The 20,966-nt window shown below is 48.7% G+C and overlaps 1 protein-coding gene across 8 annotated transcripts in view; it reads right to left on the reverse strand.

Moving 5' to 3' along the window:
* DYSF (dysferlin) overlaps positions 1-20,966 on the reverse strand; it is a 188,901-nt gene that overhangs the window by 80,940 nt on the left and 86,995 nt on the right. For all 8 annotated transcript variants that reach the window (XM_081924740.1, XM_081924737.1, XM_081924735.1 and 5 more), the window contains 3 exons: positions 10,350-10,443; positions 9,226-9,303; positions 1,048-1,229 (listed from right to left, as the gene is read on the reverse strand). In XM_081924740.1, coding sequence (XP_081780866.1) covers positions 1,048-1,229; positions 9,226-9,303; positions 10,350-10,443 — 354 coding nt within the window. The remainder of the gene's footprint in view (positions 1-1,047; positions 1,230-9,225; positions 9,304-10,349; positions 10,444-20,966) is intronic.

Raw genomic sequence — 20,966 nt, forward strand, 5'->3', positions numbered from 1 at the left:
AAAGGCACCAACAGCCTGCAAAGTTGATACCTTTTTTTAAAAAAAAAGGATTAGGCAAATTCACAGAGGAAAGGGCTATCATCGGATTCTCCTAGCCAGGATAGCTATGCTTTGCCTCCACAATCAGAGGCAGTGATGCTTCTGAATCGCAGTTACTGGAAACTACAGGAGGGGAGAGATGCTCTTGTGTTCGAATCCTGATTGCAGGTTTCCCATAATGGGCAACTGTTCAGCCACAGTGAGAACAGGATGCTTGAGGGGCTGGACCCTAGGCCTGATCCAGCAGGACACTTCTTATGTCCTTAACTATATTGCCACTAAACTTACCAGAAAAATAAGAAATCAAGGTGACAAACTTTTTATAAAAGAATGGAAATGGTTTATTGAACCATTTACTTTTTTTATTATTCAAAATTATAACAAGACATATTATCCAAAAACATATCATCCTTGTTCCCCCCCCCCATTTTTCCTCCCTCCCCCCCTCCCACACAAAACCCACCCACCCCCACCCCACCCCCTGACTTCCCTTAGTTCCAGACTTTGGTTTCTCTAAGAATGCTGTTTTCTGCATGTTACAAAGTTGTATAGATCCTCAAACTATTTAACTGACTATTATCAATAAAAAGTTTGTGAATGTTTATTCAAAAGGTTTATTGAACCATTTACAAGCAAACTGTAAACAGAGAAGAACATTGGCAAGATTATTGTAATAACCTGCAGTTTTGTAAGAGTATACATTTAAAGGAGATGAATAAACGATTAAATTAATTAGGAATATGCAGAAAACATTAAAAAATAAATTTAAGGAACTGGAGAAAGAGGGAGAAGAAGTCGAGTTTCGAAATGTTAAAATGACAGTAAAATTATTGAAATGTATAAAATCGAAAATTGTAGATAATTTTTTTAAAAAAACTATATTACCACTTTTTGCCCTCCTTTGAAAGCGGCATACAAATAAATATAATCCTCAGTATCCCGAACAAACCTTTGTTGAGATTAGCCGCCCCATTTCCCCGGTGTATTCTCACGTTCCCACCCACTTACATAGGTGTCGTGGTCATAGATTTCAACCACGATGTTGGGAGGGGACTCGGCAATGTTCTGTGGGGCTCCATGAATCTCGATCTCGTGGAAGATCAGGGTCTGGTCCCAGGTGGGGTTCAAGGTGTTCTTTGCAACCACCGTCTTCTGGCTCTGGTGTAGGAAGGAGACGGTGGCGTAGGGATCTGAGAAGGAAGAGAAAAGGGAGGTGGATCAAGGCATGGTCCGCGGCTCAAAAGGTTCACGTTCTGCCGCAGACCAGGATCAAGACTCAGAAAGCTCTACATAAACCAAAAAAACCAAGCCCCTTAAATTTCACATGGGGGCCTGAACTGGGGGTGACCAAGAATGAGACCTCAGGGTCCACTGTGGATCGCTTGGTGAAGATGTCAACCTCATGTTCAGCGGCCGTGAAAAAGGCAAATTCCATATTAGGGATCATTAGGAAAGGAATTGAAAACAAAACTGCCACTATCATAATGCCCTTATAGAAACCCATGGCGTGACTTTGTTGCGAATACAGTGGTACCTCTGGATGCGAACAGGATCCGTTCCAGAGCCCTAAGTAGAACATAAGATGTGACGGCGTGTCTGCACATGCGCGAGTTGCGTTTTGCTACTTCTGTGCATGCGCATGACATCATTTTGAGCGCCTGCGCATGCGCGAGCGGCAAAACCCGGAAGTAACATGCTCCATTACTTCCGGGTCGCCACAGAGCGTAACTTGAAAATGCTCAACCTGAAGTACATTTAACTTGAGGTATTACTGTACCATGTCCAATTCTGGTCACGCTGTTGCATTTATATTGCACCTTTTCCTCCAAGGAGCTAAAGGTGGCTGACATGGCTTCACCCGTTTCCTCATTTAATTCCCACAACAACAACCCTGAAAGGTAGGTTAGGCTGAGAGGGAGTGAGTGGCAAAGGACACGCAGCAAGCTCCATAGCCGAGTAGGGATTCGAACCCTGATCTCCCGGGTTCCAGTTCACACTTTATGCAGCACTTCCTCATGCAGGGCAGAGTTCGACTATGGAACTCCCTGCCACGGGAGACAATGATGGCCACCAACTTGGATGGCTTTAAAAAAGGATAAGACCAATTCATGGAAGAGAGGGCTATCAATGGAAACTAGACATGATGCCTTTGTTCTGCCTCCATAGCCGGAAGCAGCAATGCCACTAAAAACCACAGGAAGAGAGAATTGCTCTGGTGCTCGAATCCTGACTGCAGGATTCCCATGGGCATCTGGGACTAGACTGGCCTGATCCAGCAGGCTCTTCAGATGTTCTGGCCAGCATTAGAGCAACCCAGAACGCCCCCTTCCCTTCACCCCCAGCTCCCTTGTCTTCTGTCCAGGGTCCTGATGTCTTGCTTGACATCCTTGACTCCTTATGGTGGGCACTCACAGTTCCGGACTTCTTGGGGACTGCGCATGGATGCACACAATTGCCAGGGCCCTCCTGAGTCCTTCAACCGCCACTGAGGAGCGGCTCCTTGAGACCCTCCTCAGAAATGCCGTGTGAATAAATGAGCTATTTCTCCAGGAGCTTTGAGACCAAACCCAAACGTTGCTTCTGGAACCATCCAGCAAGGGCTAAATATGGACACTTGCAACACACAGCCTGTGTGCGGCTATTTTGTGGATGCGATTCAACAGTGTGTGGCAAATTCAGTCTGTGCAGTTAAAGTGGATTTGGTGCTCTTGCAGAACAAATCCACTTTAAAAAATGGACCTTGTGTGCTAAGGAAAATGATGGTGGAAAATAGAGAACAACTGCTTGAGTTGACATCTTATAACATCCCCTCAAACCAATGCAAACAGACCACCATGCAAGCTCAACGGATCGTCCAGGTACCACCCACGAGTCTATTATTCTCTGCAACGCGTATGCCAAACGAAGCCCATCGCCCGTGCCGTCTTTGGGAGCAGAAACACAACCAGTTCCCAATTCCCAATATAGGTGCAGTTCCCGTTACTGCCAGCTTGCACACGGTGCCACCTTTATTTCGTTTGTGGGGCTGGCGTTTCCTTTGCCACTCTGGGCCTGGCTCCAGAAACGAGCATTTGAAACCCAGCACTTTGACCTGCAGCCTGGAGGGCACCAGGCCAGCTGGGTGCCTGTTTTGTGCCACGGTGCCTGGAGTGCCGGGCTTCCCCCACTCCATGCCTTGGTTGGCATCCCAGCCGATGTACATCTCTAATGAGCCAGGCGGTTTGTGATACGATCAGCTACAAGAGGCTGAACTCCTGCTAGGAAGACCATGTCTTTCTCAGCCGACGCTTGTTGGGTTTTCCAGCCCAGGGAAGGTTGAATGCACTACGATAAACAGAACGTTAAATCCTTTTAAAAGGCCCTTTGTCTGAGCTTTGTATCCACACGCGGTTTTATTTTCATAACCACAAAAAGGCTCGGCCTTCAAGGGCTCCTTTATGCTTTGTTCGAGGGACGGTAAATCACAATCCCACATTGTGGATGTCTGCTCCCTGTGTTGTCATTGGCTGCCATCCACCCAAGGGAGGCGACTCCCACCCGGGCCGGCCAATCAGGAGGGATGAGATCACTCTGGTTTGGATCCGAGGCAATAAACCAGCAACAAACAAGAAAAGGAGAGGGGAAATAAGGGGCTCGTTGCGGGAGAAGGGATCCCACGGGGTGGGAAAAAGTGGGTGATCGTTGGCCTGGTCCCGGTTCAAGATCAGGGTTGGGGCAGGTTTCCACTCAATGGTTTCCCATCCAGTGAGTCAGAAAGCGCAGAAGGAACGTGCTGTGCGCTCATCATCACGAAGAAGGGCACATTTCAGGCTTGAGAAAGCAAACCCGACCCGTGACGCGTCCTATAAGGGCTCCCTTTTTCAGTGGAAACTCACAGCGAGGCCAAACGCGAAATTGCCAGCGAGAAGAGTTTGGCGATCTCCCCTCCTTCCATTGATGATAACTGGCCCGGAAAATTTTGTTCCAGCGGATGTGCTTCTGCACAATTTCTAAATTAGAACCGTGAATGGGGAGGTGGAAAGATTTTTCCGAGGAGGAAGTAGACAACAAGGTCCAGAAGGGAGCTGGCTGTGCTAAACCCCAAAACTGATTGGGGTTCAGCCTTCAGGAGAGGACCAGGGAGACCTGAGGCCCATCTCCCCCTTCCCATCCCAGCTCAGGAGGTGATGGAGATGCCAAAGGAGAATTGTTCCTCTTCCTCTCTGTGCACTTAGAGAAGCACAGGACTTTCCCAAAATAAACTGTAGGTTGCTTAGGGTGCTAGGAATTGGAGCTCCACGAGGGGGATACAACACTTCCTGGGGGTTGGGAGGTGCTGTGAATGAGAGCCAGTGGTGGTCAGAGTGTCGGACTAGGACTTTGCAGAGACAGGGGTTCAAATCCCCGCTCAGCCAGGAATCTCACCTTGGGGGCCAGTCAAACTGCCTCTCAGCCTAACCTACAGGGAAATTGTGGGGATTAAATGAGGAGAGGGAGAGCCTTGGCTGCCACCCGGAGCTCCTCAGAGAAAAAGGTGGGTGTTGTGTACTGAGTTGAATAGGATCCAAAAAGCAGCAGTCTGATTGGTCCTAGAACAATAGGATTTAGAATGCAGCAGTCTGATTGGTCCTAGAACAATAGGATTTAGAATGCAGAAATCTGATTGGTCCACAGGAGCCACCCAATCCAGCTCCAGGTGGAAGTGTCCGCAACCTGATTGGCCTACAGGAGAATCCCGCTTAGCCAATCACGTGGTGCCCATTGTGTAAATAATGTATATAAAGCAGACATTCTGGGGGAACTTTCATTCCTCCTCACCACTATGAGCTGAATAAAGAGCATGAAATCCACTCTCGACTCCCAGTATATTTCAGTGGGATATGTTATGTACTGAATTGAATAGGATCCAAACTGCAGCAGTCTGATTGGTCCTAGAACAATAGGATCCAAAAGGCAGCAGTCTGATTGGTCCTAGAACAATGGGATTCAGAATGCAGCAGTCTGATTGGTCCTAGAACAATGCAGCAGTATGATTGGTTGGCAGGAACCACCCAATCATGCTCCAGATAGAAGTGAATCCACAACCTGATTGGCTTACAGTAGAATTCTGGAATTAGCCAATCATGTGCAGCCCATTGTGTAAATAATGTATATAAAGCAGATACTTTGAGGGGACTTTCATTCATTCCTCCTCACCACTATGAGCTGAATAAAGAGCATGAAATCACTTTGCGTGGCAAGTTTCCTCCCCCAGATGAAATGAAGACACAGACACATTGTTTTAAGGTTAATGGGTGTGAAAGGCCACAACTTTATTGATTACAGAATAGAAGGTATTGGCCTTAGGCATTGGCTTCTATCGACTACCCGGCATGGTGACCGGGAAGGGTTGAACACACCGCAGGAGTCCTGTTGAAGTACGCCAACTAGGATCCCACGGGTGTCACCGCTCGGGGGCGTGCCGGAGGCCCTACCTCTCCAGGCTTCGGACAAGGCCACGCCCCCCCGGGAGTCCTCTACCGGACTACCCCTTCTCATTGGGGGAAGGTGATGGCGCTCCCTTCCCCCCTCCTTTTTCCTATAATTTGCCCCATGCCAATGCCTAACCGCCAATACCGTGAAAGTTGTGACGATTGCTACGAGGTAGGCGAAAAAACCAAAAGGCAGGAAGTGCGCCAATTTGGAAAAATTCCTACCAGGCCCCTTGCGGCGACCAACCGAAGTTGGCCAATTCTAGCTAAATCTAAGGGTGGGTGGGATGGGAAAACCGCTCAGCTGCTGGGGCGAGGGGAAAAGAGGGCGGTCCCTGGGCGTGCCTGGCCTTAAGTAGCTCAGGCCGCGCCTCCCCTCGCCCGCCGATTGGCGGGCTGGGTTGCAGGCACGCCCAGGGATTCCCCAATTCTCACGGGGGCGAGGGAAGCCCTCGCGAGTGTGGGAGTGTCCTGCCCGCAACACCCTCTCCTCTGCGAGCTCGGAAAGGGCTTTGTGACTCTGAGTATATTTCAGGATATCAATGCAATCTATTGATCGATCAGTGGTATGAACGCAGCCCAAGTTGCTGCAAGGGAGGCTGTGAGCAGCCAGGCCACTGTGAGGGTGAGAGTGGGGAGTTTGCCATGCCGTTCTCGGCAAGCCTATCTTTGCAAATCCGGGAGGGAGACTCCTGGAGCTGCTTCACCCCTCCAAGCAGCAGCTATCAAATCCTCAAAACAGTCCATCAATGGTGTCTCCGAAAATTTTTACACACCACTTGGGAAGACAGGCGAACTAATGCCAGTGTACTGGAAGAAGCAAAAATCACCAGTGTTGAAGCAATGATTCACCAGCATCAACTTCATTGGACTGGTCATGTTGTGCAGATGCCTGATTCTCATCTTCCAAAGCAACTAAAGTGGTACCTCAGGTTACATACACTTCAGGTTACAGGCTCCGCTAACCCAGAAATAGTACCTTGGGTTAAGAACTTTGCTTCAGGATGAGAACAGAAATCGCGCAGCAGCAGCAGCAGGAGTTCCGGCAGTGCGGCAGCAGCAGGAGGCCCCATTAGCTACAGTGGTGCTTCAGGTTAAGAACAGTTTCAGGTTAAGAACGGACCTCCGGAATGAATTAAGTACTTAATCCGAGGTACCACTGTACTGTATCCCGACCTTAAAAACTGAAAGGAATTTTTAAATTTTGTTTCAACTATGGCAGACCAACACAGCTACCTACCTATAATTAAAAACTGAAAGCGTAATGCTAGTGGTCAACAAAAGACTGTCTCAACGCAAATCTAAAAAAGTGTAGCATAAACACCGACAATTGGGAAACACTGGTCTGTGAGCGCTCCAATTGGAGAACAGTCTTTACCAAAGGTGTCATGGGCTTTGAAGACGCTCGAACTCAGAACGCAAGGGAGAAACATGCTAAGAGGAAGACACACTTGGCAAATCCACACCATGATCAACTCCCGCCCGGAAACCTATGTCCGCACTGTGGAAGGACGTGTGGATCCAGAATTGGTCTCCAAAGTCACTCAGTGTTAAAACCGTGTTTATGGAAGACAACCTTACTTAGCTACGAGGGACTGCCAAAGAAGAAGAAGAAGAAGATCCTGTTTGTGAGGCACCGGTTTATTTGGCTGAAAGCATGTGAAGGCCCAAAGTGATCCTGGCTTCTTCATCACACGAGGCAGGGAGGTGCAAACGGCCCACCTCACCACCCTTTCACCCTGTAGGTGTTGACCTGACCTCAAAACCCAGAACTCCTCTCTCCCCTGGGTGAACGCCAATGTTTGCAAAGGGTTCCTGCCCGGTTCAATTGAGAATCTGCAAAATATTCTCTGTGCAGGGAAATGGCAGCATCTTGGACCGAATGAATGACATTTCCCCCACACGCAGCAAGCACCAGGAAACCTGCCATGTATTACTTTCTACAAACAGGCGTTTGTTCTTGTGAACAACATCCCGCACTGGGAGCCACAAAACACATTCGCTCACCATTTGCTTTTGAAAAAAAAACACACACACCCAAAAAAACCCCACAACATCATTTTATTAATCTAGATTTCCAAGATAGATGGTTCCAAGAGAACCACAGGGCAACAAAAATATCAGAAACAAAAGCAATTATCTAGCAATAGTAAAAATGCAAAAAGCAGTACGTAGATAGAAAGCAGATAAAATCCCGGGCAATGTTTTTCTTTTATCTTTTTTGAAATGTCTAAAATGTGGCTATCCGGGCAAACTGAGATCTGGCTTAATTTTTTATTTTTTAAAAAACAACAGATTAGTTGAGAGAACTTTACTTTCACCAGTCTAAGAATACTGGAACATCAGCTCCATATGCCGTTTCCATCCAGGCACTTTTAGAGAGAACTACAGCCCTTCGCACACCTCCAACAGCCCCCGGTCTTTAAACTGCCAGCTCATTCCTGCACACTTTTCATTAATTGCCCAGAAGGAGAGGAATCAAATGCCTTTCTTCACACAGAGCAGAGTTAGGGCTAATCCACACATACCTTTCCTTCCCTTTTTCCAGACGCAGTCCGTGCTTTAAAGCTCCATGTCCGAGTGCCCTTTGTTTTGCTCCGAGATTTCCCTGTGAAAAGCTGCTCTCTAAAGCTCACTCAGAACAAACATCAAACCATGGAAAAGTCCAATTGATGTTTGCTCCAATGGAGCGCTAAAGAGAAGGTTTTCACAGTGAAATCTCTGGAGGGGAAAGAAAGAAAAACACTTGGACACAGATATTTTAAGTGCGGACCTGGACCTGAAAAGAGTGAGGCAAAAGTAAGGCCCTGAAACAATGGAATTTAACTTCCATCATTGGACAACATGTGGAAATGGGCCAAGAAAATGCTCACAGGCGACTAGGAAGTGTGGCAGGCTGCTTCCATTCCTGCACAGATGGGAACTGGTCCATTCATCTGCCTTCCTTGGCAAAAGGTCCTCAAGACTGACACTTTTTGGGAAGAAAGGAGTCACAGTGCCCTTTGAGCACCAAGGAATGCCAGTATCACACAGGGTGCTGTGCCTGGTAGCACTTTGACCTACGTCTAAAATCCCTGGGGAGTCTTGTTTGGGCATTGCAAGCAACCAAATGCAACCTTCCATGCTCTGGGCTCCCAAATCTCTTTGCCCCGCCATCAAGAACAAACAAACAAACAAGTTATCCACATGATGCTGACACAAAAACGCCACACGTACACTATGCGAAAGAATGAAAGATCACTAGCCCCCCTTCTTTCTCCCATAAATCTCTCCCCCCAATAAGGTTGCCATATTTCAAAAAGCGAAAATCCGGACACAAAGGTTCTTGAGCTATTTTTGCAAAATCTCCCCGCCCCCCCCCAAGGAGTTTTAAAGCTATTTTTTAGGAAATTCATCAAAACATGAACACTTTCAATATGGGCTGCCATACGCCCAGGTTTCTCCAGATATTTTAACCGACTTTAGAAAATTCCACCAAGATGACATTTTCAGTGGATAAATCCAGGCTATGTTCGGGAAATCTTGGACGTATGGAAGCCCCCCCAACTTCAAAATGCCTATGATAGCAGCGTCTCACATGAAATGTAAATGACCTATAGAAAGGACGCTATGAACTGAAAACAGAGATAATATATGTACCTTAGTCATCCATGAAAATATTTCAATACAAACAAGTTAAAAAATAAAATTAAAGTAAAATCCCAAGGGAGCAATGCAATTTAGGAGGCCAGCTTACCTGAAAAGCTGTCCTTATCCATGGCAGTCAGATCCCTCGCTTGATAGATATAACATCGCAGGTGGTACCTGTTCCCATCTTCAAGGGGAAGAGGGGGGATGAAAAATGCAGCAACAAATTATCCAAGTTCATGCCGAAGCTTGAAAACCAAACTTGCAAGACGCAGTTTTAGAATAGCATTCCGTTACAGCACAGAAAGCAAATTAGGAAACTTCACGACCTCCAAGGCAGGGAGAGCACCCACAAAATTCCCCATGCAAGGACTGGGCACCCACAAATTTCCGTGCCGGGGCCATGAACACTGTGGGGCACCCATGGTCACGGGGTCAAGTTGGCACTCCTGATGCCCACAGAGGAGGAGAGGTCTATCACTGCCGCTTCAGGTAACCTGGTGTCCTTTGGATATTTCGGACTGCTCCAGTCATGGGAGAGGAACGGGGGTTTCAGGGTAAAAGGGGTCTTGTGGTAGGAGCTGTTGAACCTTCCACACACCCCAACAAACACACCCACCCACCCATCTATGGCTTGCCCACTCAAGTCCTCATTTCTTCAACAAAGAAGCTGCAATAGAACAGGGCCTGGCTGGTGGGGGGGGCTTCATAGGGGAGACACCAAGGGGAGGGAGAGAGGCTATGGGGAGAGGCTATGGGGAGCTAAACATAAGGCACAGCAAGGATTCAACTTCCCTCCTTTATATGCCACTACTGATCCAAAATTGGAGCCCTGGTTTATATACTGCAGGTGTGCGTTTCAGAAAAGGGGCACATCGTCTTCCCACACAGTTTGGCCAAAAACATGCACAGTCCCTGAGCACCAGGGTTGTGTCATCCTAGTCAGATCTTCTGAGAACTGCAGGTTACTCTCTCTCTCTCTCTCTCTCTCTCTCTCTCTCTCTGGTGATTACACACCCAGATTTTTTTTTAAGGGGCTGGTTTGCTACAATCATGAAAAATTTGCTTGTGTGATTGATTTGAGGAATTCTCTGAGCCCAGAGAGATCCCATCTCCCTTTTGTCCAGCACAACCATAACCCCTTCCCAGTTCCAGTAAACATCCTCTTGCTCTCGCTCTAAGAAACCCAATTAGATGCATTTGGCAACAGAAGCAGACTGTGTGCGCTCTTACAGTCAAAAATGCAGGAAATTGTGGGACGGTTCACGCCGAAGTTGAGGGTCGACACCGATTTGCCATCGTCACTCTTGTCGTCAGTCACTCCGCCCTGAAGAAAGAAATCAGTTCCATTATGAGCTGCAGCAGTTTTGAGATTTCGGGGTGATGAGAGGGTGGAGAGCCACTCCACCCGATGGCTAATTTTCCTACAGGAGTAGAAACCCAGCAGATAGCTGCCTTCAGTCGCCGCACATGAACAATGGGAATTGTAGTCCATCGATTTATGCTTTTTGAGCCCTAGTGCTATGGCTATCTCACCTTCAAAATAGCTGGGGCAACCAGCTACCCCATGGATAGACGCGGCAGAGACAGTGTGCTTGGTTTTTGTTTTGTTTTTCAGTGCCAGCCCAGGTCTGGGAAGGGATGAACTGGAAAAGTATTGCTTAATTCTAGCAATCATCTAATGAAGTGGCAACATGTACAACAAATGTGCAGAGTCTCATCATGCCACAACCTGCCACCAGTGACGTGACGGGGCTGCTCCAGCGCAACGCTTCATCACAATCGCCCAACACTTTATTCCTTCTTTCCTGAGCTGAGGCAACATGACAGAAGTTTTTAAAAATGACGCCTGGTGCAGAGAAAATGGACATAGAAAGGTTCTTCTCCCGCTCCCATAATGCTAGAATTCCGTGGGGACATCCCATGATGCTCAAGCCAACCCTTGAATTCTATGAGTGGCAAATAACTCATTGGCCCCTTAATGGCATTCAACAGAGCAGAGTGCAACCTTCTTCCAAGAGCTCATCCATTCAACTCTACAGTTTCCAAGTCCATGTCCAAGTGTGTTTTTCCCCCCTGCCCAGTGTTTACTGCAGAATCAGTAAACTTTGAAGGTGGCCTGGAAACTACAACTAATCCAGAATGTGGCAGCTGGACTGGTGACTGGGAGCAGCCGCCGAGACCATATAACACCGGTCCTACACTGGCTCCCAGTAAGTTTCCGAGCACAATTCAAAGTGTTGGTGCTGACCTTGAAAGCCCTAAACAGCTTCAAAGGCCCAGTAGACCTGAAGGAGCGTCTCCACTCGACCTACATTGGCTCCCACTACGGGCACAATTCAAAGTGTTGGTCTCGACCCAGTATACCTGAAGGAGCGTCTCCACCCCCTTCATTCTGCCCAGACACTGAGGTCCAGCGCCGAGGACCTTCTGGCGGTTCCCTCACTGTGGAGGTCACAGGGAACCAGGCAGAGGGCCTTCTCGGTAGTGGCACCCGCCCTGTGGAACGCCCTCCCATCAGATGTCAAGGAAATAAACAACTACCTAACTTTTAGAAGACATCTAAAGGCAGCCCTGTTTAGGGAAGTTTTTAATGTTTGATGTTTTATCGTGTTTTTAGTATTCTGTTGGGAGCTGCCCAGAGTGGCTGGGGAAACCCAGCCAGATGGGTGGGGTATAAATAATAAATTGTGATTATTGTGATTATTGTGATTATAGGGCAATTCAGGTTTTCCCGCAGACTGCTGTTTGTTACAATTCAGTGGTAAAGATTGGTTTCTCCTGGGGGAAGCACCAGGAGAAGAAGAAAAGAGAGGAAAATAGCTGTCAGACGCAGACCTGGAAATCCCAGACCTGTGCCTAGAGATGCAGAGTGTGGTTAACCCTGAGCTGAGATAAGCCCAGACCAGTTTGTCACTGTGGATACTGGGAGACTGGTTCAGGGGTTGTGGTGGGGGCAGAGTGAGGACTGGAACTCTCCTTAACCCCCAACCCTGCCCATAAAACACGACAAGCCTTGAGCTAGCTCTGCTATAAACGGAGCTCAAAGAACTAGCTGTTAAACGTATTTTGCTAAGAATGTCGGCCAGTAAAGTTAATGGAGTATAACTTCTCTTAATGGTCCGCCCAGTGCCTTGAAACCCGGCTTGAAAGGCAGCCCACCCCAGCACCCTTTGTCTCCTTCTCCCGCTCCCCAAAGGCTCCTTTTATCGCCTGCTAATTGGGGCAATCGGGGTGAAATATTTGGCGGCAGGAAACAGGGGCTCCGTGTGATGATCCCGCTTCCTGGATTAACGCAACCCCCCAAACTTTCCATCTTTTCAAGTCTCAGATGTTTGGCAATGGCCTGGAAAACGGCAACCACTGTGCAATTCCCAGCCCCTCCGGGGGGGCCGCTTGGTCCTAGAGAACATGTCAGGTGGTCCAGCTCTTTCCACCCAAAAAATCCCCCATCAGGAATAGACATTAGCGTGCGATTCCTGCAGAGGAAACACAGGCTTTGCAGTTCCGACCATTCCTGATAATTGGGGGGCGCTGAGATTTTGCTAACGCTGCCTTGAAAATATGCTTCTCCTTCTTGCTTGCTTTCCCTCAAATCTTTTTGCTGGCTGCCTATTTTCTGGAAGGAAGAACCAAGGAAGTCTCAAGAGCTGGCTGAAGGGATCCACAGTCGCAGGCTTTTCTGATCTAGAGCCCTTCCTGCCCCCTGAGGAAGACCTTGTTGAGCCAAAGGCGCACACAGCTCTGTGGCACAGCGTGGCTGAGTTCTTGCTCAAAGCAAGCCTGACTGGAGATTTTTTATAGCAGAGTCAAGCCTGGTCACACAAGACCTGCTCTAGCCTATTGCTGTTCAAGATGCTCTCCGTTTTGCCCGGTTGTTGACCCTGAGATCCCTTCCTTTGGCCAGAGATGGGTGGTGAAGAACCAAATACCTCCCAACCCAGCCTGAGACGTCATTCATGGCGTGGATTCTTCCAGGATCCACTCTTGATAGAATCAGTCCGCTCGAGTGGCAGTGATCTAGCCCATCAAGCCCAGGGCTTCTCAACTGGGGGATTCAGATATCTCACCTGGGCATGCATGAATCAGACCCCAGGATTACTAACAGGGTGAGGCAGAAGGAAAAAGCACCCTGGTTTCCCCCCACCGTTCCCAGATGCACTTCTCAGGCTCCAGTTGGCACCCTAAGAGGCTTCCCCAGTGGAACAGGGGAAGGAGGAAGGGGGCGTCTGGGATACAGAGAGCCTCCTACGCTTGTGAGGAGCACTCAGGGCTGATTTCCTTCAGAATGGATAGGTTGGATCTTCTTGCAGTCCATGGGACTCTCAAGAGTCTCCTCCAGCATCTCATTGCTTAGTCCTAACTCTGGATCATTTATGAACTACAGTGGTACCTTGGTTTAAGAAAAGTCCGGTTAACAAACTCCACAAAACTGGAAATAGTGTCCCGGTTTGAGAACTTTACCTCGGTCTAAGAACGGAATCCAAACGGTGTAAGCGGCGGGAGGCCTCATTAGGGAAAGTGTGCCTCAGTTTAAGAATGGTTTGGTTTAAGAATGGACTTCCGGAACAGATTAAGTTCGTAAACCGAGGTACCACTGTAGTTTAAAAAGGACAGATCCCAGTGCCATTCCTTGGGAGACTAAACTTTCTCCTTCTCTCCATTTGGAGAATGGTCCGTTTCTTCCTGAGCTTTGCTTCCTGCAACTTAACCAATCTTGATCCACTCAAGGATTTGATCTGGAGGCTATTTTTGAGATTCCCATACCTGCCAAGGCGCAACTGTGAGCCCCCTGACCTTGAAAAACACACCTCCTTGTCTCCACTGCTTGTGACTTGCTACAGACAAAAAGAAAAGAAACCTCAATAGGAAATGTATCTATATATAATATTTCCACCCCACCCTTCCTCCCATAGGAAGTCAGGGGGGCATTGATTCCATATTGGAGGGTCTGGCTCTTATTTTTGGTGCTCACTGCATGCTGGAAGTGAGAGAACTGACACATATTTACATGTGTTTACATGTGTGGACACGTTTCGGGAGGAAAGCAAAGAACCCAAAACTGCCAAGAGCTGCCATTTCCCCATGGACTCCTGCAGGCAAACAGTAGCACAGAGTGGTTTCAAGGAACAAGGACATGGGCTGTGTGTTTTTTGCGTGGCTTTTTTTTTTTTCGGGATGGGGAATGAGATGCAAACTCAAAGCGAAGCCCTTGGCTGCGTCCCAAAGGTCAAGATGCACTTTTGAATTGGAAGCCCCGGAGTGCTTGGGAAAAAGGCTCCCAAAACCTATAAAATCTGGCAAAACCATTTAGCAAAGTATTCGGCGAAGAGCCTTGGAACCACAGGGAGGGAACCCACTAATCCCAAGCTATGAAGAGCTTGGAGGCGATCCAGGATGACCTACTGCACTTGAGAATTCAGGACTGGGCCCCAACCCTCCCAGAGTCGGCCTCGCGCCATGAGGTCTGGCCGCCGAGCCAGGATGGGGGCCTGAGTCACCTGCTGAGCTGTGTGCACAGGGGATAATGTGCAGCCCAGCAAGGCAACGCTCAGGAAAGGGAGCAGACATGCTCAGACTAGGAAGCAGAAAATTGTGGGGCTGGAAGGGTCCCCAGTTAAAGCTATGGTTTTTCCCAGTAGTGAAGTATGGAAGTGAGAGCTGGACCATCAAGAAGGCTGATCGCCGAAGAATGGATGCTTTTGAATTCTGGTGCTGGAGGAGACTCTTGAGAGTCCCATGGACTGCAAGAAGATCCAACCTCTCCATTCTGAAGGAAAGCAGCCCTGAGTGCTCACTGGAAGGACAGATCGTGAAGCTGAGGCTCCAATACTTTGGCCACCTCAGGAGAAGAGAAGACTCCCTGGAAAAGACCCTGATGTTGGGAAAGATGGAGGGCACAAGGAGAAGGGGACGACAGAGGACGAGATGGTGGGTCAATGTTCTCGAAGCTACCAGCATGAGTTTGACCAAACTGCGGGAGGCAGTGGAAGACAGGAGGGCCTGGCGTGCTCTGGTCCATGGGGTCACAAAGAGGCGGACATGACTAAATGACTAAACAACAACAACAAAAGGGAGCCAAGGGTCATCTAGCCCAACCCCCTGCAATGCAGGAGTCTCAACTAAAGCATCCATGACAGAAATGAGGAGCGGGCAGTGAAGTGGCCTATTTTGCCGGCGACACTAAATTGATCACGGTCATTGAAACAAAACAGAATGAAGATTGCAAAGAGCTGCGTAAGGATCTCCACAAAGCGAGTTATCGGGCATCCAATGAGAAATGCAATTCCCTGTCAAAAAGTGTAAAGGAATGCATGTCAGAATGCAAACCATATCGATGCCACATCCATGCTCATGGCGTCTGAACTGGGAGTGACTGACCAGAAACCAGACCTCAGAGTCCTAGCAGATACCTGAATGGAGAGGCTAACCCATGGCTAGGCAACCTAAGGCCCGGGGTCCGGATCTGGCCCAATCACCTTCTAAATCCGGCCCGTGGACGGTCTGGGAATCAGCGTTTTTTTTACATGAGTAGAATGTGTCCTTTTATTTAAAATGCATCTCTGGGTTATTTGTGGGGCATAGGAATTCGTTCATTATTTTTTTCACAATATAGTCCGGCCCCCCACAAGGTCTGAGGGACAGTGGACCGGCCCCCTGCTGAAAAGGTTTGCTGACCCCTGGGTTAACCCAATGTTCAGCGGCTGTGAAAAAGGTGAATTCCATGGCAGGGTTCATTAGGAAAGGAATTGAAAATAAGAGGAGCCAATAACACCCTGCCCTTATACAAATCTAAGGCACGACCACATTGGGAAAACTGTGTCCCATTTTGGTCACCTCGCCTCAAAAAGGATGGAGCTGTAGAGTTGGAAAAGGACCATCAAATTAATCAAGGGGGGCAGAGCAAATTTCCTAGAAGATTGCAGCGTTTGGGACTTTTTAGTTTGGAGCAAAGGCGAGGAAGAGAAAGGAAGACAGAAGTTTATGAAATTATGCCTGGCACAGAGAAAGCAGAGAAAGAAAAGCTTCTCTCCCTTTCTCTCAACACTAGGACTTGCAGACATCCCATGATGATGGAAGATTCAGGACAGAGAAAAGAAAGGCCTTTTTTCAGGCAGTTAAACTGTGGAACTCCCTGCCACTAGAGGCAGTGATGACCACCAATTTGGATGGCGTTAAAAAGAGGATTGGGCAAATTCCTGGAAGGGGAGAGGGCTACTGATGGGCTACTAGCCACGAAGGTTATGAGCTGCCACCACAATTGGAGGCAGCAATGGTTCTGAATCCCAGTTGCTGGAAACTGCAGGAGGCGAGAGCAGCTCTTGCACTCGGGTCCTACTTGAGGGTTCCTCGTGAAGGCATCTGGTTGGCCCCTGTGAGACCAGGAGGCTGGAGGAGATGGGTCAGCTATTTCTAGGCTTGTATGTTGTGTTCCTACTATGGAGAAATTAAGATGGCTGGTGTGGCTGGAGAGCTAATTCACCCAACAAGGAGCCCAACCAAAGAACACTGGGGGTTTTTAAAGGAACTCCTGTGGTGGGGGAAAGGAGAGCTGGAACAACCAGGGAATATCCTCCAACTTTTCTCCACTGGAAATAAGGATGTCCTATTCCATTAGGGACGCGGGTGGCTCTGTGGGTTAAACTGTAGGGCTTGTCGATCAGAAGGTCGGTGGTTCGAATCCCCGTGACGGGGTGAGCTCCTGTTGCTCAGTCCCTGCTCCTGCCAACCTAGGAGTTCGAAAGCACATCAAAGTGCAAGTAGATAAATAGGTACCACTCCGGCAGGAAGTTAAACAGCGTTTCTGTGCGCTGCTCTGGTTCGCCATGAGCGGCTTGGTCCTGCTGGCCACATGACCCGGAAGCTGTACTCTGGCTCCCTCGGCCAGTAAAGCAAGATGAACGCCGCAACCCCAGAGTCGGCCACGACTGGACCTAATGGTCAGGGGTCCCTTTACCTTTACCTTTATTCCATTATTATTATTATTATTATTATTATTATTATTATTATTATTATTATTTCATTATTTATACCTAACCATCTGACTTGCCCAGCCACTCTGGACAGCTTCCAACATATATAAAAACATAATAAAACGCTAAACATTAAAAAAAACCTTCCCTGCACAGGGAGGCCTTCAGACGTCTTCTAAAGGTTGTACAGTGGTACCTCGGGTTACATACGCTTCTTATTAGAGATGCTTCAGGTTACAAACTCCGCTAACCCAGAAATAGTACCTTGGGTTGAGAACAGAAATCGCGCAGCAGCAGCAGGAGGCCCCATTAGCTAAAGTGGTCTTCAGGTTAAAAACAGTTTCAGGTTAAGAACAGACCTCCGTAACGAATTAAGTACTTAACCCGAGGTATCACTGTATAGTTAACTTATTTCCTAGGCTCAAGGGTTGAATAACCCTCCAATGAAAATAGGGACGTCCTAAGGAAAAGCGGGGTGTTTGGGGATCAAATCAGAATCAAGGATGACTTCTGTAAATCTGGGAGTCTCCCTGGAAAATAGGGACACTTGGAGGGTCTGCCAGGGTGTCGGGGGGGCAGGGGATGAGAAAAGGGGGGCAGCAGAATGTAAGGAGAAGCTACTGGATCAGGTTGGTGGCCCATCGGGTTCAGCGTCCTGTCCTCACTGTGGCCAACCAGATGCCACTTCTGGGAAGCAGGATTTGAGCCATGAGGGGGGTATTGGGGGTGGGGGGCAGCCAGGTTGTCAGGGGGCAGGGACATATGAACGCACACAGGCTGGAAACAGAGCACAGCCTCTATTCCAGGATTCCCAAGGCGGAGAGCTTGGGAAAGGCGGGGGGTGCTATCCCCTCCAAAGGCCCCCCACCAGAGCCCTGCAGAATCCTGTTTTTCGGCCCCCCAGCTGCCCTCACAGTAGCAGTCCTGGCAGCAGCCCCATCCTGTTTACAGCCTAATGAACATGAAACCAGAGCCAGGCTGCCGCGCTTGAAAGTCCCCCGTAAAACATCCCGGCTCAAACCGGCGCTTGAAAGGCAGCCGGACGAGACAGCGCTCCAGGCGCCCCCCCGCCCCCCGTCATTTCCTAACCTCTCCAAAGTTCACCTCCTGCTGGGGAACTGAGAGCCAGGAGTGTCTCACATGCACAAAGACGCTCACAGGTTGCCCTGGCCGTTAGTTGGCGCGGCAAAGGCTTCCCACACAATGCAACAGCTGCCGCCACCCAGATTGCGGGCTGTGCAATGCTCGAGGTTTATGGGGGGCCACTCGAGGCCACGGCAGCGACAGCACCCGACTCGCAGCGCAGAGTCCGGCCAGTTTTCTAAATGCACAGCGGAAGCTGTGCAGAGAACATTTTACACCAAGTTTGGGGAGAATAGAGGAGAGCAGCCCACGTCCTAATGCTGTTGTTCAGATCTATGGGGTGCCCCCATTTGGAACAGTGGGCGCCGTTTTCTGGGCACCTTGCCTCCAAAAGCGTCCTGTTGAGTTGGAAATCCCATTCCATCATGATAATTTTACTCTGCGCAGCTTCCAGACTACAGTCGTACCTTGGATCTCGAACGCCTTGGTACTCAGACGTTTTGTCTCACAAACGCGGCATACCCAGAAGTGAATGTTCAGGTTTGTGAACTATTTTTGGAACCCGAACATCTAACGGAGCTTCCGATTGGCTGCAGTACCTTCCTGCAGCCAATCAGAAGCCGCGCTTTGGTTTCCAAACGTTTTGGAAGTCGGACGGACTTCCAGAACGGATTCCGTTCAATTTCCAAGCTACGACTGTATATAAAAATATAATAAAACATTAACTTCCCTCTGCAGGATTGCCTTCAGACAGGTCAGGTAACCCCATGCCCTCCAACATTTCCCCAATGAAAATATGGACGTCGTAAGGAAAAGTTGGGATGCGGGTGGCGCTGTGGGTTAAACCACAGAGCCTAGGACTTGCCAATCAGAAGGTCGGCGGTTCGAATCCCTGCAACGGGGTGAGCTCCCATTGCTCAGTTCCTGCTCCTGCCAACTTAGCAGTTCAAAAGCACGTCAAAGTGCAAATAGATAAATAGGTCCTGCTCCGGTGGGAAGGTAAACGGTGTTTCCGTGTGCTGCTCTGGTTCGCCAGAAGCGGCTTAGTCATGCTGGCCACATGACCCGGAAGCTGTAAGCCGGCTTCCTTGACCAATAAAGCGAGAAGAGCGCCACAACCCCAGAGTCGGCCAAGGAAAAGTGGGACATGAAAGCAGAAACTGAGACAGCGTCTCTAAATCAGGGGTGTCCCTGGAAAACAGGGAATCTTGGAGGGTCTGCTACCCTGTGAAAAGATTGCAATGTTGGGGAGCTTTTAGTTTAGAGAAAAGACGAGTCTGGGCTCATCCATTTGTGCCACATTTTGAGGCACAGGTCAGTGCTTTCGAGGTCTCTGTCTGAGTGGGTTTTGGGTTGCCTTGTTTGTTTGTTTGTTTGCCCCTCTGCTTTCCCAGGAAAACCTGCTATTCATCACTGAATTGGAACAAATGGGACCTGGGTTTTCCACAGAGTCAGACAGTGTTCTTGTGCTCCTGGCTTATGGTTTCCCATTGCTCTATCTGCATGGCCAACGTGAGAACAGGAGCCTGGTCTGGGTGGGCCTCTGGCCTGATCCTGCAGGGGTCTTCTTAAGAGGAAGAGAAGGAGCAAGAAGAACGGAAATCTCCACACCAGATTAGACTTCCCAGAGGGCATCTTCTGGGGCAGGCAGAGGCCATGAAGCCCACCTCCTTCAGAACCACATTTTGAGGGATACGGAGTGTGCAGTCACAGTTATATGGCAAAGGAAACTTGGCCAGTTCTCAAGGCGAATAAGAATATACCAAAGAGGGGGAAAAGGAGGAAAAAAACAACCTAAAAAAAAAAACCACATGACTACATTTTATATATTAACTTGTTTAAAACGTACTCCAAATGTCAAGAAAGAAGGAAAGGACGAAATGTAGCAAAAAATAAGGAAAATCCTAGGGCAGAGGGAGGGGGAAATATAATAGCGTCTTTGTGCTGGGAGTTCTTTGGTTCCCATTAGTTCCTTGAAAAGCCAAGAGATTATGAAATCCAATGTCTTAAGAAAGCCAGCATATTAGTTAAGAAAATAAATGTGGGAAGGGGGAGCCGGTGAGGGGCAGCTTTGGGGGAGAGGTTGACAGCGAGGCTTCCAGCCAGGCAGGCGAACAGCGGCCTTGATTTCGGCAGCCTTTAAAGCAGCTAGGAAAACAGCCCTGGACAGGTGTCTGTGACTCCCTGGGATGAGGTCATCGCAAGCGGGGACGGCTGCAGAAGGACACAGGCCTCGAACCCAGCACCTCATGGGCCGAAGCCAAGGTACAGCCCAGCAGAGCCCGGGCCAGTGGTCTGCCAGAGGTTAATGCCATGAGGACCTCAGAAGAGTCTGCTGGATCAGGCCAGAGGGGGGGCATCTGGTCCAGCCAGAAGGAGGATTGGGGGGGGGGGAGTGAGAGGTTTGGTTGCACGGGACACAGAGCATCGGGGGTGCCATAATAATAATAATATTTTTTTATACCCCGCCCTCCCCAGCCAAGACTAGGTTCAGAGTGGCTAACACCTGATATAAAACAATTGATCGAAATACAACTTAAAAAACAAGATTAAAATACAACAAAACATTTAAACATAAAAATGTAGCCTCCTTTCAGTGGAAACTCAAATCAAAAACTTTTTGGGGGATAAAAACGTCAAGTCTTCACCAAGGCCAACTATCCAGACTGGTCCTACGTGGGCCAGAAAAAAGCCAGGGAAGTTGCCCAGTAGGAGTTCCATCACAGAAGGAGAAAGGAAAAAGGAAAGAGGGGAGGGGATCAAGTGGATTCCAAGCCAAAGGCCAGGTGGAACA

The sequence above is a fragment of the Podarcis melisellensis genome (genome assembly GCF_964234715.1).
Source record: "Podarcis melisellensis genome assembly, chromosome: 9".
Taxonomy (NCBI): Eukaryota; Metazoa; Chordata; class Lepidosauria; order Squamata; family Lacertidae; genus Podarcis; species Podarcis melisellensis.